The sequence below is a fragment of the Brienomyrus brachyistius genome, chromosome 6 (assembly GCF_023856365.1).
Source record: "Brienomyrus brachyistius isolate T26 chromosome 6, BBRACH_0.4, whole genome shotgun sequence".
NCBI classification, from domain to species: domain Eukaryota; kingdom Metazoa; phylum Chordata; class Actinopteri; order Osteoglossiformes; family Mormyridae; genus Brienomyrus; species Brienomyrus brachyistius.
In genome coordinates this window covers 18,242,795-18,260,873 of record NC_064538.1, presented here as the reverse complement: position 1 = coordinate 18,260,873, position 18,079 = coordinate 18,242,795, and the positions used below count along the sequence as shown (strand labels likewise).

The following is an 18,079-nucleotide window of genomic DNA, read 5'->3' as shown; positions in this document are numbered from 1 at the left end:
GGATAAAAGTGTCTGCTATATAAGCAAAATGTAAATATTTATGCTGTGCCATGGACTGGCCTCCCATCCAAGGTGAATATATTAATGCTACCAAATCCTCACCCTGCCTGAATTAAACAGGTTTTCAAGGATGGGTATACTTAATGGTGAACACTTATGTTAGTGTGTATTACAGGAGAATGAAACGCGCATGAAGATTAATCTTTCTGAAGCAGTCGGAAAATGTAATGGGGCGTATTAATACATGGTCAAAATAAGTTCTTGTAAGGCCTGTTGGGTGGCAGTTGAAGTATGTGGTCTCCTTTCTTTCTGGAGAACCAGCCACCATGGAATGACTGAGTTGCTCGGGGGGGGAAAGCAACATCCCTTCTCATTCCCCACCGGTTCCCAGAACCGGCGCCGATTTCATTGTGAGTCTGAGAAGGCCAGCTATGTTTCACCACAGATATTAGTACGTTAATACTAGGGAGCAAATGATCTTCCCATCTGCAGAGCAGCCTTTAATATCATTACAGTATTGCTATCGACAAAGCATAATTCACAGAGTTTATAAAGAAAGAAAAACCACTGATGAGGTTAAACAAAAGAAATACTGTCATGCCTGCAGGAAAACTGATATAACACTGCAAACACCTTCAACTTCAATAAAGCACTGCTGTGCTCTGGCTCTTAAAGGCTACTTCAAAGCATCAGCGTGTGTGTGCGTTTGTGTGAGAATCATGTACAGGCCCTTTCCAAAAAATTAGAATATCATGGAAAAGTTGATTCATTTCCATAATTCCATTCAAAACGTTCAACTTTCATAGATTAAGTTGTGGGCCCTGAATGTATAAACGATTTCAAGGTCTTAGTTGTCTATTTGTACATAATTTGGGCTTCCAGCTCATAAAACCCACGAAAAGAGGAATTCAAAAAATTAGAATACTGTGAAGACATCAGCCCAAATTTTACAGGGCATGAATGTTTTAAAGCCTTATAGGTAACGTTAAGGCTGGATAGGGGTTACGGTTGTCAGTGTTGGGAGGGATTTTTCCCATAGAAATGAATGGAGAGTCCCCACAAAGTTATGAATACAAACAGGTGTGTCTGTGTGTGTGTGTATTTATCTATATTACACAGACACACATTATATATATATTTTTTTTCTTAACTTGTCTGTCACTTTCCCATCTACTCTGAGGGTTCTCAGCGTTGCATAACCAACTGTCTGGCCAAAACAGCCGTGGTCATCAGTGACAAAAACAGGTTATACAATATTGATATGTTCAGATTTATTGTTAGAAATGTTCTCAAATGTCACAGACTCTAAAAAAAAAATCACCTACAGTCCAATGTACCTTAAATCCAGAAACAAGCTAGATTCACCTACAGTCTGGTCACAAATTAAAATCTACAAACAGGGAAAAAAGAAAAATTCACTTACAATCCAGACACAGGCCAATTTAACCTAAATCCTGATGAAAGTGTAAAGAACAATCAAAATAACCAACTGTCAGGGCCAGTGTCCCTTTTTTTGGCAGGACTGGAGCCAAACCCTTCATTACTGTGACAAAAAGACACGTTTAGTGGTGTCACCACCGCCCCCATCCGAAAGGGAAAATGAAGAATCAACGGACCCCCTCCGCACACTGGAAACCAGGAGCCCACGCCGGGAGCTGCCAGCCAGGTGACTCTGGTAACCCAGGCAGGGAGTGCATTTCTGCATTGCATCACCAGCGAGAGCCTATCTAAAAACAGCAACAGCGCAGAGATACTGGCATGGTGCACCGCGACGTGCGGTGAATTCCTTCCATGTGTAGGAGGTCGGCCTCTTGGCCTCGTGGGCCTCGCTAACGTTATGTAACCAGCCCGTGGCTTCATTAATGTTACATCTATTACATTCAAAACATTCAAAGACTCGTATGGGCAGACAGTTCTGTGTATCTCTGCATATATATATATAGCTCTGGAAAAAACTGAGAGACCCAAGCACAATTTTTTGCTTAACTCTTACCTCTATTTAGGTGTAAGAGTCTGTGAATTATTTTCTCATTAATGAAGGGCTTCTTCCTTGCTTTATGGCACCTCAGTCCTGCTTCTAGGAGCCTGATACAAAAACTGTCCTAGCAGTGCACTACCTTCACACCTGCACTTAATATCTTCCATTCCTTTTGAAGGTCACTTGCTGTCATCCTCCGATTCGCAACTGTTGGATAAGTTTACAGTCATCTCTGGCATTAGAAGGTTGCTTCCACCCTTTACCTGACTGGATTCTGGTTGTTCCCAGTGCCTCCTGCTTCACTTTGTTCTTGTGTACTGCTGTCTTAGAAGCAACTTGCAGCCCAGCATAGCCTTCTGCCAGCAGAACCAGGATTAAACCAGGATTAAAAATGCAGATTTAAAAGAAAAATATATTAATTTATTCCAGATTTATTTTAATTTATTTACAGTTCAAGGGTGATGTTTTCTTTTAAGTGTCCTACCGTCTTATAACTGATCTGTTTTTCAACTGCATTATGTGACACTAATGACGACGACCATCTCCCTCCTGCACGGAGATCAGCGCTGTGCTGTCCACCAGACCTCACCTACTTCCTGTCACATGATGCCGCAATACCATCTTTTGAGAACCAAAGACACAATGCTTCTTAAAATGTTCTATATGGGCATGAACCCAAAGCTGCATCAATTATACCATGACGAACTAAAGTCTGCCGCACCGTTCGATTCCAGTCCGCATCAAAAAAGGCAGGACAGGAAAGACACAAAGCCAGATTTTTTCCATTAGATACCTTCAGGATGAGGCAACTGTTCTGTAAAGTCCATTCCTAAGCAGCCATAATGTACAAAAATGAGAGCGGATTGCACCACAGAGCCAAAAGCAACAGGCCACGGGGCTGTAGAAACATGAAACTCCTCTGGCCCAGACAGGATAGCCGAGGGGATCGGAGTGGAGCGCCTGCTCTTTCGATTTCAGTCTTAGAGCTCCCTCTGACTCCTGTCCCACCCCCCAAGACAAATACCCAGCTATTCCACACAGGATTTCAGACACAGGGGCCCCACCGCTGACCACGTGGTGCATGCAGCGCAAATCACAAATCATGGCCGATGCTGTCATCGCGGCCATTAAGCTAATGCCCTGGGAACGGGAAATTGCGCTTTCCACTCTGCACCGGGGCTGCGCCACAAACCCTTTTCTGCATTTATCCATTTATGCCATCTGGCACTTTCTGTTTGCCATAAAACCAAAGAGAAGCTAAATCAAAGTAGGAAAGCATATAGAAAAACAACAGTTTCGGCACTGGTTACATTTATCAACAAATCAAGAACCATGAATGAAATACAGAGCAACACTGAAACAGACACTTGCATTCACATATTACAGAAGACTCCGTTAAAAAGTGTTAAAGTGATAATAATGATGCCAATGACACTAATAATAATGCTTCTCTCCCAGGTATGTGATCTGGCAATTAGAATCCAAAAACAGTGAAAGGAAATCCTAATTCTTATTACACATTGCAGCATATCTGAGGTATGTATTTAAGCAAAGTGTCCCCATGGAAAGAAAGGAAAAAAAAAACATGGTTCATTTATCCGGAAAATGGACTCATCAACCTGTCATCTCCATGAAGCAGTTTCCTTTCAGGCAAAGACACAAAAATAAAATCTGCTGTTTCATCCACACCAAAAGTTTTTATTTTTTTCCCCAAGAAGAGTGAATAATTTCAACTGCACAAACCGAAATAGAATCATACCATCGGCCTGCAAAACCGAAGAGAATATAGAAGGAACTTCAAAAAAGGACCAGGAATAAAAAATGACTTGATCCACATTCTAGAATAAACCCCAGACAGGACTTACAAGAATGCTGTCAGATTCTAGAACACAAAGTAATTAGCTTTTATTGTACATGTCAATCGAAAGTCATCAAAACTTAAAAAAAGAAAAGAAAGAATAAAGAAAGGATCTACCGTACACTTTACAGAGGCACATGCTTTGCGAGAAACACCCTCTGTGATGACGTCGGACACTCCAAGCATAAACACATGTCAAAAGGTAGCAGGTTGTCCATGAGCTGCATTCTCTACAAGCTTTTACAGTTAAGCCTTTCCACATTGTTAGACGTCGAATGACTTGAACCCCAAAGCTACCTAAAGGTCAAAGTAAAATGCATTCACACTAAATGCATTAAATGCAATGCACTGGGTTACAAGTGGACATAGTTTGGGCTTAACAACAGGGCAGCTTGCTGAAAAATCAAGTCCCACAGAGCTATTACTGTGGCTTAAGCTACAGCACAAATTAGCCACGGATGAAAATGTCATGGCAAATAGATGAAAGTACATTTCACTAAAAGAGAACGGGAGACAAAATGTAGTGAGAGAAAAGTACATAAAATTTCTTTAAAGTATGTCTGATGACAGCGGTGATGTGTCATATTAAGTCATAAATTGTCTTTTACAATGCAGACAGAGTTTTGCTCCGACTGCTGTTATTAGCTGACATTCAATTCATTTGTGACAGGCCCAAAAAAACACTATAATTAGAGACAGTTGTAATGAACACAAAAAGAGTATTATCATCAAAACACCTACCCAGAATATAATGCTTGAAAATGGAATTCATGCTTATTAATCAAAAGGTCGACTGGAAATGCGGAGACATTCAAAAACATCTATGCAGGAGACTGTAAAGATCCTGGATGTGTGTGCAAATTAACATTTATACAGAATGGATGGCAAAATGCCACGATCTTAACACAACAGCACCCCAAGACTTATAAACAAGCAATTTGCCACTTATTCATTTTGTGCTGGCTTTGTTCAGAGAAATTTTGAAACTAGCTAAGGCTAACTATTATGTGGAGTGCAGGTACTGCTAACTAGCTTTGCAGGTGATAAATATTTGGCGGGGAAACTAGAAAATCTATACATCTCTAAATTTAAAAGACCCTTAAAACTACAAGCTGGTTTGAAATGATGCAACTCTCATCATTGCTATAGCAACCATCAAGAGGCTCTAAGGAACACAGCTACCATATCTACAGCTGTGTATGCAATGATTAAGGACCCAGGTGTGAGGTTCGAGGCACAGGACCTGACCTAATGTTGAACTAAGAACACGAAAATCAGATACTTCAATAATCCAGCAGTGTTCTCAGGAGATGGACCAGGGAACGACAGACACCATGTCCTACAATAAACACTCACTTAACAGAGCAAGATACCAGAGATATGATCTTTTATAGTCTGTATCGGGGGAAAATCAGAGAAGCCACTAAGTGTCTAATTTTCTAATATCAGTACTCTAAGAGGAGGCAGCAAAGAACACTGACTATGGAAGGTCACACTGATCTAAGGAACATTTACAGTGATATATCCATCCATCCATTTTCCAAACCGCTTATCCTACTGGGTTGCGGGGGGTCCGGAGCCTATCCCGGAAGCTATGGACACGAGGCAGGGAACAACCCAGGATGGGGGGGCCAGCCCATCGCAGGGCACACTCACATACCATTTTAACAATTTAGCAACTCCAATTAGCCTCAGCATGTTTTTGGACTGTGGGGGGAAACCGGAGTACCCGGAGGAAACCCCACGACGACATGGGGAGAACATGCAAACTCCACACATATGCAACCCAGGTGGAGACTCGAACCCGGGTCCCAGAGGTGTGAGGCAACAGTGCTAACCACTGCACCACCATGCCGCCCCCACAGTGATATATATTTTTCAAAATATATAAAAATGAAGAATAAGAGTTAATTTGGTATTTGTACGTTGGAATTCTTTGGTTTTCGCATACCTAGTCTTACTCTGTATGAGAGACATAGTTTTGGTTCTAGAGTGTGGGTTCAGCCAGAGTCCAGCACCTCTGGAGCAGTTGGGGTTAAGGGCCTTGCTGAATGCCCCAACAGTGATACGATTACTCTGCCGACCAAAAGGATTCAAGCCCACAAACTTCCAGACACGGGAAAGAAATCCATCACCCGCTGAGCTATACACCTGCCTATAAATATGGTCTTAATTAATTCTTTCAGTAGGAGCAGTAGGAAGAGAAGAAAATCACAGATATGATGAATTTACAGCCAGAGCCCTCAGGATACAAGGCAGGGAATCACACATGCAGTCTTGCGAAATTAGTAGAGTCAGCAGAAAGAACAGACGCCCCATGGTCTTTGATAACCAGGACTCACAGCTAAAGCAGGAGGCCACTGATGTGGTCCTTTACAGAAACCACCTTATTCGATTTTTCTTCATATCTGAGTCTGCCCAGAATTCTTCAGTGTTCACATCCCTCCACTCTCTATTGTTGTTTTATCCAGGGCAGTGTTGTATCTTTACACTCTCCAATGGTCTAGTGCTGGAGATTACCTCTTAGTATATGTTAAAAAAAAACTACTTTAGCTTGCAAACTTTACTTGAACCAAGACCCTTAAAAACTGACAGCAAAACCAAGAAAATCTCAAGTGACTTTGCCAGAACAGACTCACCACTTGCACCTTGAATCAAAACATTTGCACCTATGGTGATGCGAATGATTCACTTTGGCAAATTTATCACACCCTGGATGACATCCGTAATGTTGCACCATCGAAACTGGAGCCCTACAGACTACACATGAAAAGCTCTGCAGAAACATACATGGCAGTATGACCTGCCAAGAATAAAACGAGGTGCAGACCAAGTTTGCAAGACAAAAGCTGACATCTCCGCTAGCTAATTGAAAAATGGCAAGGTGGTGTTCAAGAGTGAGTGAACAGGTTCCTTATAGACAGTACCTCTTTATAGACTGCACCTGTATCTCCTCAATGTGGCATTTCAGAAATGCTCACCACAACTACTCCATTAGAATCCCAGCGCTGATGTCACAGGGACCTGGCCCACCCCTCTCCTCTAGAAGCAGGACAGGAGCCCTAAGAGAATATTTTGTTGGGGGCTTTCCTACTATATTGTAGGCGTGCTTCACGCATCTGTTCATCATGCTCATCAAACGAAGGCCAAAACAAATTCATGCGCAAGGTAGACTGTCATCACAACAGTGCAAAACTGGGTTTAATGACATTGCAGAATTAAAGACAGCATCTTCTCCTTACATAGCAGATTTAAAGCAAATGCACAAAAGCAAATTTAAAAAAAATCACCCTCAGCCATTGCAATCGGTGATTTAATTCAACAACACAGCAGAATGGTTTCAGAAAGACAACTGCCCATCAAATCAACAGCACACAAAAAAAGCAAAATACGACACTATCCTGTTTAAACAAAGCCATAGCAGTAAATCCAATTCAGCAGCATTATTAATACACATGAATCACCATAATGCAGTCACCAAAAACGGTGACTTTCCTGGTGAGTGTAGTAACAATATTTCCACAGGAGACTACATAGGGTACAATGTGAATTTGTGTAGGAAGTATGGTGGCTGAAGTGAATCTTGCATTTAATTCAATTGTCGTACAAGACACAAGACATACATCAAACCTAGGCAACAAAAAAATAAGGCACCTGCATTCAGAATAGCTATAAAGTAACAGCAATTGTAACATTGTAATAGCAAAAAAAAAAAGCTATTGGGTATTGTGAAGCACCTTCATGCAAAAATCCACATGCTGTGATCGGTTCCACTGGCAATTGTTTCGCTACGGCATAATTAGCGCAGTCCAGAGCGACCGGTTCTCAAAGGCAGGCATTGTTTTTCCACCCCGGCAACAGGGGCTGCCTGAAGTTTCCGACAAGTTGCGACATGACACTTCAACGGAGGTGGTCCCAGCGGGGCTAATCCTTTTCGCCATTCAAAAGATCACCAGCGAAGCTAACTGGTGTCAAAAGGGGGAAGCATGGAACTTGGAGGAGGAGGAGGAGGAGGGGAGGAAAAAAAAACAGACAAGTAGGATAAATAAGATAGCATGGAGATGATGCAGGAGATGACCACTCCGGATAAAGCGGCATCCCCTCTCAGCGTGCTAAAACGGGAAGCCAAATACAGGCGCTAAATGAAAACAGCCGGCGACTGACCGTCACATCCCGCTAGCCAAGGGAGCACATTACGCTGGGGTAACGCGGGGGTAACGCGGTGGCTCCGTCCACCCCCCCGCAATCTCACACCCGCAACACTCTCCTATTCTCGTGCAGCAAACCGCACACATTCGACCGCTCGGGTTTCCTTACCTTTGTCGTGACGATACAGAGACAGTCCATCCTGGAAAGCGAGGGCTTTAACCTCTGCCCGCATTCATTCCCACCAAATTACCACGATAAAAAAGAGGGGTTGTGGTAGGGGGTGGCGGCCGTGGGGTTGGAGGGTGGTGAGAATGAGCCACCACCGCAGAAAAAGGCACAGACAGCTACTGGGAACGAGCCCCCTCAGAACAGGAGTCCCCCTCCACGGCGATCATGCTCCAGGCGCGATCTCAAAGCCCACCAAACATCCTCCGGCTTCAGACTCTCTCTGGTTTCTCTGGGCTGAGAGCCACTGACTTGGACGCGTCCAGCCCCCTCGCAGGCATTCCTCCCCGTCAGGCTGACGGCCGCTCGGAGCAGAGAGGAAGAGCGCGGAGCAGCTGCCGGCACCAGCGGTGCGATGCTTGATTGAACGGGGGACACTCCGCTTTCCCCCACACCAGCCTCACTACCGACAGCCTGGTTCGCAGCCTCGGAAATATCCTACGTCTCTCTTTGCCAACTTTCTTTCTCTCTCTCCCCGCGACCTCCCCCCCTCCCCGTTTCCCACCGTTGCCGGGTGTGGAAGCGTGTCCGTCTGCGCTCGGTCAGAAACGGTCAGAGCGGCGGTGGCGAGTCAGTGCCATCTCAGCTGGGCAGGAATCACCTCCGAAGCAGAGCTGCTTATCATATGAATGAGTCCTGCGGATTTCACCGGGGGGGAGGTGCAAGACAGACGAACGAGATACGGAAACCCGCCGCACATCTGTGCGGAGTTGTCAGCGTTATAAATCCACTGTCTCCTTAAATTAAAAAAAATGCTACGTAAAGCGCTAGTCTTCTGTCAGTTGGCAGAAATGCGAGGGAGCCCAGATTACCATAATAACAGCAAAGGGTATTCAGAGCCGTAGCTTAGCGCCAATTAGGAGTCGTACTCAGGTGGCGTATCCGTGAGCACTCCAGCAAGATCAGAAATTACTATGCATTCAATAACCATCCCCGAGCTACAGCTGACCAAGTTTGTGAACGAGTGCAAATGCAATGGTCATTATACCAACACCTCTTACATGAATAAATTAATTAAAAGGCAACAAAAATGCTTTTCTTGAATTGGAGGCTACAATTTTACCAAGTTAAATTACACAAATTATATTGCATATATACACTTAATAAGTAATAAATGCTCATTTTAGCTCTGACAGAAAGACAGCACGCTTCGTTGACATTGAAAATGTGGCACTATTGTCCTCACCTTAAATCATTACTAGCATATGTTCAGTTTTCGCATTGAGATGGAAAGATGGTAGTACCTACAGTGATTCAAGTATGAAAATCATTTCCGATAGGGGCCAGTGGTCCCCCGCAATGGCCGGTTATATGTGCGGTGAGTAAGGCTGGACACTGTCGGTCTAAATCATGAATCACACAAAGGTGAGAAAACCAGCTCCTTACTCCCACCCACAGCAAACACTCACCCCAAGCAGTGGAACACGGGTACATACAGAGGAAGGGGGCTGGGTCGCTAGCGGCAACAACCACAAAAAAAAAAAGTGTTAAACGGAGAGGGATGAAGAGAATGTGGTTTGTGGGGAACAGGGAAAAAAATCAATGGTGACTATTCACCGTAGCGCAGCAGTCGGCAGCTGCAGCTCTGACAGGAGCCCTGGGAAGCGCAGTCAAACACCGGCCATACATATCCTCTTTGCAATATCCCAGGCAATTGGGACCGGTGCAAACCGGGCTGGGCCAGAGCCGAAGCCCCCTGCCTTCTCACTCAAGCCCCATCCCCTTTTCAGAGCCACCAGAAAGGCGCTTTCTTCGAAGCTACAAAAAGGATTGATGTGGGTAAAAAAAAAAAAAGTCAAGTCATGTGACTCTGCTCATGAATAATTAATCAATACGTTCCTCCCACTGGCCCCACATCCACCATGATTTGAAGAGAGATCCGGCTCGTTAACTGGCTTCCCGACGAGGACGGATAATTGGATTTCCGAAAAGCCACTACAGCACAAACATGAGAAGGTCACCAACTTCCATTAGAAATGGAATCAAGTCAAAAGCTTGACTAATCGACGACTTTTTGAAAAGAATACATGGCGGGCCTTCATCCACGCGCTCGTCTGCATTAAGGGACACCTCCCTCTCACAGCAAACGCACGTCCCAGGCAGCCGGTGACAGACAGCTTCCTGCTTATATAATGCTCCATCTAATACATATGTACCCTCATAATCAAATATGTGAATCAAGGAAACCTGGAAGCTGTACATCACTTACACAATGTCCTTTTATTTTCCTAGCAATCAATACAGCTGTGGAAGGATAATTCACGAGTCTTACCAAACACATCATGCTTAAAAATGCAGTAAATCTGGTAAAGGAAAAAAAAAAAAGAGGATTTTTTTTTTTTTTTTTTGTGAGATATTTCAGTATGAACCGCACCGCAGACATTTTTACCAACAGATGCAAATTACCACAAAGTCATAAAAGGGAAAATGGTACATCTAAGACTAGGAAAATTAAAGCAACAGCACACACTATCCAAAAGTCCCTATAATATGTAAGTGTGTAATATACTGGTGCTGTTTTCTTTGTAAAATACTAAAGTGTGGATCATGAGATCACTGACACTCCCCCCCCCCCCCCCACCTCATGCCAACAGATACCTCTAGCAGGCAGTGAAGGTTTACCTGCCCCGTCTAGATCGGCTGGCCTATAACTTAACCCCCCCCCCCCACTCCACAACAGCACCCTCGCTACATGTTATGATTTCATCCGGGAGACACATACATCACCGCCCCCCCCGGTCCGAGGTTCTTCTCGTCAGCATTACATACACAGTTTCTGTAACTGCATGGACTGCTCTCAATATCATAGATATCCGAGGACGATTAAGGATTCTGGTGAGCGGATGGAAAGTGCAGACGCAGTCATGAAGAGCGGAATGGAGAGACCGGACCAGCGCCGCCCGCAGAGGCGCTTCGCCCTTCATGTAACCTTCAGCACCGAGACAGCTTCCCCTCAATCAGATGTCACAAAAAGGCATTAAAGTGTCATTTAAAATGTTATAGGGGCCCATAATGCTCCCATCCTCCATAACCACCTATCCAATACAGGGCTGCGGTGAACCAGCAGCTAATCCCAGGAAGCACGGGGCACAACCAAGCACAGGAGAGGGAAAACAAATGGCAGAGATCCATATAACTGCAAGTTTCAGGACTGGACAAAGGAATTAGGATACAGACACACAGAGTTCAAAGACAGAGTTAGGGGTTGGATTAGAACCCGCAACCACAGACAAATGAAGGCACATGCTACCCATCAAACCTCCATGCAAGGGGGCGCGTTAGGACTCTCTGCAACCCTTAGGCCCCTAACCCCACCTGCTGCCCAGACTGGCTGACCCTGCTCTTTGCTCCTCACTCGTACGTCACTTTGGACAAAAGCATCTGTTAGATAAATATGTGAACCAATCTGACAAAATGCCAGTCCAATTTCCAAATTCTCTCAAGCGTCATTTTTTGGTTAATTTCCAACATGCATACATCTTATTTTTTTGCAGTCAAAATCAGTAGAGAAAAAAACTTCGACCTGTTAAAACACCTACGCGCCTGTCCACCGTATAGCTGTGATATCAACAGAGTTTGTTTAATTAAAAGAGGAAGGCGAGACACATGCAAGAATGTGCTATGGGAACAATAAGCAGCGTGTATTAATAGAGATCATCTGGTTCATTTAATTCTGAAAATTACTCCTGCAATCAAATTCTCCAGCAGCGTTATACCCCAGAAAGGTTGCTAAGGGAAGGATGGTACATTAGTCTTACTGTGCGACCTCTGTAGGACCCTAAATCTCGATTTATGCTCTCCAATGACCGCCATTTATGGTAACCCCCTCCACACACATACAGTATATCAGCTACCAAACACCAAAGACATTAGGTTAATGATTAAAAAAAAAAAAGCTCTGCCCGCCGCTGGTATTGCCGAAACGCCCACTTCGTCTGATAAGCCTCGGGATCCCTGGCAGGGCTCCGTAGCGGCTGGGATACAGCTAAGTCACAGCACCCAGCTACCAGCGTAGCTATCGGAAAGGATGTGACGTCTGGGCATTGCGGAGGCGTTACATATAAAGCAGCTCCCCAGAGGGTAGGGGCCCACGGGGACCGTTCACCCATCAAGCCCCTTGAAAAGGCATTTAGCGATAGCACCACATTCTGTTCATAACGTTACGTAAGAAAATGCCAGGGGGTGTTTGTTTATTTTGCATACTGTCCCCCAAACTCTTTTTGCCCAGAGGCAAAATGGGTCTTTAGAGGGTGGATGTCTTTAAAAAATAAATAAAATAAATAAATACATTGGTGCGACTGTGATGGTGATGTCTTTTGACTGGCTGCGAGTCTGGGGGGGGCGGGAGGACTGTGAGGGGTGCATAAATTAAAAAGGAATAAAAAAAAAAATTTAAACAATGAGTGACCTGTTGAGAGCGTAACTGCATGGCTGCCAGGCGAGGGAGAGCAAGAGAGAAGGACTGCGGGGGCGTGATGTAGCAGTGAGCGTGTGTGTGTGTGTGGTGTGTGTATCTGCATGGGCTGCCTTCTAAGACTTTGCCTTGCATACAGGTAGATTCCTGGCCAAAGATACAGGAGGACTGTGAGGGGTGCATAAATTCAGCGCACCGCGCATCCTCAGCCTACGCCATCAGTCTGGCATCAGCTATTGACGTCCTCGTGACCGATTCACTGCTTCAACTGCATCAGTCGTGACACGCCCCCCCCCCCACTCCCCCCGGTCTTCTGGCTTTATGTTATATCCTCTCCTGGTTCTCAGTTCTGTGTTTTTTTCTTTTTAGTCTCATTACCTTGAAATTTGTTCTTGAGGAACAATGTGTAGCTCTGTGGATTTAGACGTTTGGACGAAGGTCATTGGTTCAAATCTTGTGGTTGGCGGAAAGTGTTTTATCATTGGCGCCTAGAGCAGGACCCTTTAACCCCAAATTGCTCCAGTGACTGGCTGACCTGCCTTCTCACTTGCATGTTGCTTTGGAATAAAAAGCATCTCCTAAATAAATGGATGCCAAATAAATGTAACCAAACTGGACTATTATATCATTGACCTCCATCATCCTACTCATGAACATAATCATACTGAGAAATCATACTTTGCAGATGTCACAAACAGCAACAGGGTCACAACCTGATGTACGTTAGCATCCCTGGTGTACGTTAGCATTTAGCGTCATTGGGGACTGGCTGACACTAAGACCTTTAGCACTGCTCAGAACATCTAATGCTATTAAATCTTGCTTGCAGGCTCAGATCCACACTGACAGCAAGAGCCCTAATAAAACTTTAACTGTCAACTGCCCCAATTTTTACTTTTTTTAATTAAGCAAGAAAAAAAAATGTGCTCTATGGACAACAAAATGATTAAGAAGGAAAATACACTCTAATCAGCAGCATCTATTACATAGTCACCAGCACAGCTTGGTAAAGAGGTACAACACAACACAACAGAAGACTCAATTACGCAAAGGCAGGGTAACTGTTCCATTCAGCATGACGACATCTCCAGTAGGTCCCATTTCTCTCCGAGCCCCAAAGGTCTGGTGCAGGCTTAAATAACGTCATTCTGATGATGAGGTCATGGTTCGCAAGTACATGCTAGTAACGCGCAGATGGTTTCCATCCCACTGAGCATTTTGTGACACCTTTGCTCTGAGCATGCAGCACTTCTAACTTCATGAAACATGAAAACGCCACACACTCAATGAGTCACTTCTATACAAGCAGCATCTACACATGCTTAATATGTCGTAAATACAAAGTATCACTTATAAAAGCAGAAATTACATAATACATCGCGAATACAAAGGCAGTGATGCACAAAAGATGACATGAGTAAATTTAGACTTTTCATTTGTTTAATTTGTATTCTTTGGTACATAGTACTTTATATTTTTGGCTTGTGTCTTCTTTGATGTAAGGTGGTACGAGAAAGTAAATCTAATTTAAGTAAAATTTGACTTGTGTAAGGGTTTGTGGAGCAGATTACTAACTGCCGGTACATACTTAACATAATTAATGCAAAAACAATAACACCAAATAAAGTAAACTAAATTTCCAAAACCCACCATCTGCAAGTACATTGTTCTGGGAAACTTTAGCAGGCCTTTGCTGATTTAAATATTAGTTATTAATAATTAACACCCAACTGGAAGTCAGCTGACACTGCAGATGCAGTTCCGGGCTTGTTTAGGAAGCAGGAGAGTGTCCAACCCACTAAGCTACCACAGCACCACCTCCTCGCCGCCCCGCCGAGTGGGCCTGTAACGGCGGGACTCTTTCCAGCGCCAGCTCGGCCTGACGTGTCTGTGACACAAACCGCTCCTTTGACGAAAACGCAACGGCTGCCAGACGACGAGGGGACCACCTGTAGCCTGTGATTAAATTATTATTAAACGATCACCAGATTACATCATAAGCTTTCAAACAAATCTAAACAAAAGGGCTCAAAAAGACAACAGCTGCAAATTTCACGGGTCAAACATTTGGGGCGTGGCCGACTGCTCTGCTCCATTCTCCACAAGGCAGATAAAAGAAGTCCCGCCCACATAGCTCAAGCTCCACCCCCAAGCCACCAAATTACATCATAGTAGGGCGCCAGGGACCACTCACCTCAGGGACGGTGCTCTCCCCTGGCACTTTACCATTCTGCTCACTGCTGCTGGGCTCCTTGGGCTACGGAGGCAGAAAAGATCAGTCAGGGGTTACGCAAAACATTAGACTTGTACACTCTACCCCTTGTGCCGTTTTTCAGGAATCCAAATGATCTATCCACCCCTCCCCCCATCAAATGATTTTCCTGAGATGAAAATAAGACAAGACAGACCTTTATCAATCCCCCGAGAGGGGAAATTTTTTGTTGCCCGACCTTAAAAACATAAATAAATCCCAGCACGATATTCTCCATGCCGCAAAGAAATAAATTCTTTTGTTATTCATAGTAGAGTGCGGGTAGTACAAGTGCCATGGAAACGTTAACAGATATTCCTGAAAAACAAAAGCATGGACCTTTAGGTCAAACAGATAACAGAAATGGATTTTAGCAGGTTTGGTTTACCTCTGTTTCAGATATAACCATGAATTTGTCCAAGACCCTAAAATCAGATCATCGAACTGACAACATATCATCCTTCCCTAAAACGACTTGAGCGTTTCTCATATCATTCGCTCCAGTTAATTTTTCAAAGCAATTTATATGCTGCTGAGTCAAACAAGTAATTATTCATGCACAATGTATAACACAAGAGCACAAACAAGCTGTCAGGGTGCAGGGGGAATCGGATAAGCAGCAAAGCTTCCACAGATATGGAAACGGAGACCGTGCCAAATTAAAAAAAGAATCTGCAGCGGACAACCACAAGAAAAAAAAACACAGTCACCTAAGTAGTAACTAGATCATTACACAACATGACAAGACGACCAGGCACAGAGGACAGACACTGAGCTCGGATTAACAGGTCTTTATGGAACGTTTTCATCTGGGGTGTAGATTAGCCAAAAGTCTGCAGCGCTAAATGGGAGGACACTTTCACCCTGTTTCAGGCCTTGCATCCCAATGAACTCACCTGATCTCTACTGATCCCCTGTGAGTCCCACACTTTTGTCACATAGCTGGCTCCCCCTACTATTTTTAGTGCTCTGAATGAGCACTGGCACCCCAAAGGTATGGAGCGAAACCCCTCATATCCGAGTAGTCATTTAATACTTGTTTTTTTTGTTTTTGTTTTTTTTTAACTATTCTCTTCTTGCTTTTTAACCTTGAAACTGAAAGGAGAGCCGAGTGTAGCCGCTGGAGCCCAGGCTGACAAACACACGACACACAGCTACAGCATGGACTGCAGATCACCAGCTTCTGGTGGAACTCGGAATTCTGGCCGAAATAATCCTACATTATGATGTCATAATAGGGTTAGGGTCCATGATGTTACAACAGACAGGTTCAGGGACAACGAGTTTCACAAATCCGTGGATGCAAATCCAGAAATACAGCTGCCTATAGACTGATGTGCCCAACCAGTCCCTTCACTGGGCTTGGTCAGTGTAAGCCAAACCCAAACGCCCTCCACAAACCGCTGCAAAGAACAGACTTTCTAAAAGAGCTAGTTTCCCCCTAGTGGAAGAACACGAAACATGGAAGCAGCAACATTTTTATATGTCATCTGTCACTCATTTTCCCTTCAAGAATCATTTTCTTCAAAGTCTTGAAAAATTATTTACCAGCACAGCCCTCAAGCCAGATACACAAACAGATCATTTCCCGGCACCAGCCTGAAAACAAGAGTTCATCCAGACAACTGAGTTGAACAAATATTACAAAGAGTGTTATCAAAGTTTCCAAACTTCAAACACTGTCAGTAGAACACATGGTATCGCTTCGCTGAAAGCATTTCTCATCAGGCTCCTAGGAAAACGACACAGGCAGCTTTGGAGCACAAATGCCAGAAGGCCCCTCGGCTCTAAGAAACACTTTGGGTCTTGAATGTCTCAGAATCCAGAATTCATGTCCACACCTCCACCGCAGCATCCAGTGTTACTAAACAGAATTCCCTCTGCTCCGTTTTACCTGTAGTCCTGTCACAACTGAGGTATTACTGCCGGTCCTGTGAAGACCAATCAATCAGTGGATATTCCAAGGTAGAATGGGCCTATTGCAAATTTACCAGAAGCTAGATACTCAATCGACCAGTAAAAACCTATCTATGGTATCATTATTGCGTTGCTTTCTTGTTTCTTTCCCCTGCTTGCTGAAATATTTGGATAAAAAAAACTCATAACTGGACTCATGTTATCCTAGGCTCCTGTCGAGCTTCTGACTTTCAGGGCTCAATAGCCATTCTAGAACACAGATCTTACATGTCAAAGACCATCATGGCTGCTGTGTGGCTCAGAGAGTTAGAAGGCCGGGGTTGTGAACAGAAGGTCGCCGGCTCGAATCAGAGACGACAGAGCGATTTCAAAAACCTTAAGCCCCTCGTTTTGGATAAAATAGTCTGCTAGATAAACATGATGTAAATTGCCATGGAAATTATTTCCTTAGTGCCTTTTAACACAATCTGTGCACTATACAATTACCATGCTTCTGGCTTGTCAAAGCTTTATCTTAGCACATCACAGTATTTCACACATTTAAAACACTATGAGATTAAACAAAAAAGGATTCTTAGTGGCTAAAACTTTAGCAGAAGAAAACTAACAAACAAGATGATTGCAAAATAAGTCCAAAAACCATGACTAAGTAGTGTGGTGCAAAGCTTGAGGCCCCGTAAGTCTGACAGTTGTAGGATCACATCCCAGTTTGCGTCTGTGCCTTCTGGCAGGCCTCCTCCACACAGTCCAGCTGCACAAACTGCTTACCAGCCACCATAAATTATTCAATGGGCACAAGCTTCACTTTGCAGGTCGCAAAGCAAAAAAAAATAAAAAACGCACATACAAAAACTTGAAGCTAAATCTCGCTTGGCAGGCACTATGACAGTGGTTATAGTGTCTGTAGATTATAGTGTTTGTAGATCTATAACAGATCTACAAAGTTTTACATTTCATGGTTTTGCAATTACTATACGGCTAAAATTTGCTCCCAAAGTGATTCCTGTACAGCTACCTCTGGAGACCAGCAGGTAAAAATATAAAATTGGCCCAGGTTAAATTTGATAGCTCAGAATGTTATATGCTGATACGAAAAAAATTCAAGTCACAGTCAATTTTCAGATGTAGTTATTGGGGGGTACGTAAGAAACCCCCCCCCCCCCCCAACTGAATGACCTCACTTATTTCCACTGCAGGTTTCTGTCTTTGACTGAGGGATTTCACCACAAATCTCCTTAAAACTCCAAGCTTTATTTTGGTTCTGAAAAATCACTGCATTACAAGGGA

General features: G+C 43.9%; 1 protein-coding gene across 8 annotated transcripts in view; it reads right to left on the bottom strand.

The window, feature by feature from the left end:
- The window catches only part of dlg2 (discs, large homolog 2 (Drosophila)), a 214,765-nt gene that overhangs the window by 167,298 nt on the left and 29,388 nt on the right, over positions 1-18,079 (bottom strand). For 7 of the 8 annotated variants that reach the window (XM_049017487.1, XM_049017488.1, XM_049017492.1 and 4 more), the window contains exon 4: positions 14,819-14,881. In XM_049017487.1, the coding sequence (XP_048873444.1) occupies positions 14,819-14,881 (63 nt within the window). Of the gene's footprint in view, positions 1-8,153; positions 8,861-14,818; positions 14,882-18,079 lie in introns of those variants that run through there. The other variant, XM_049017497.1, reaches the window with a different exon arrangement.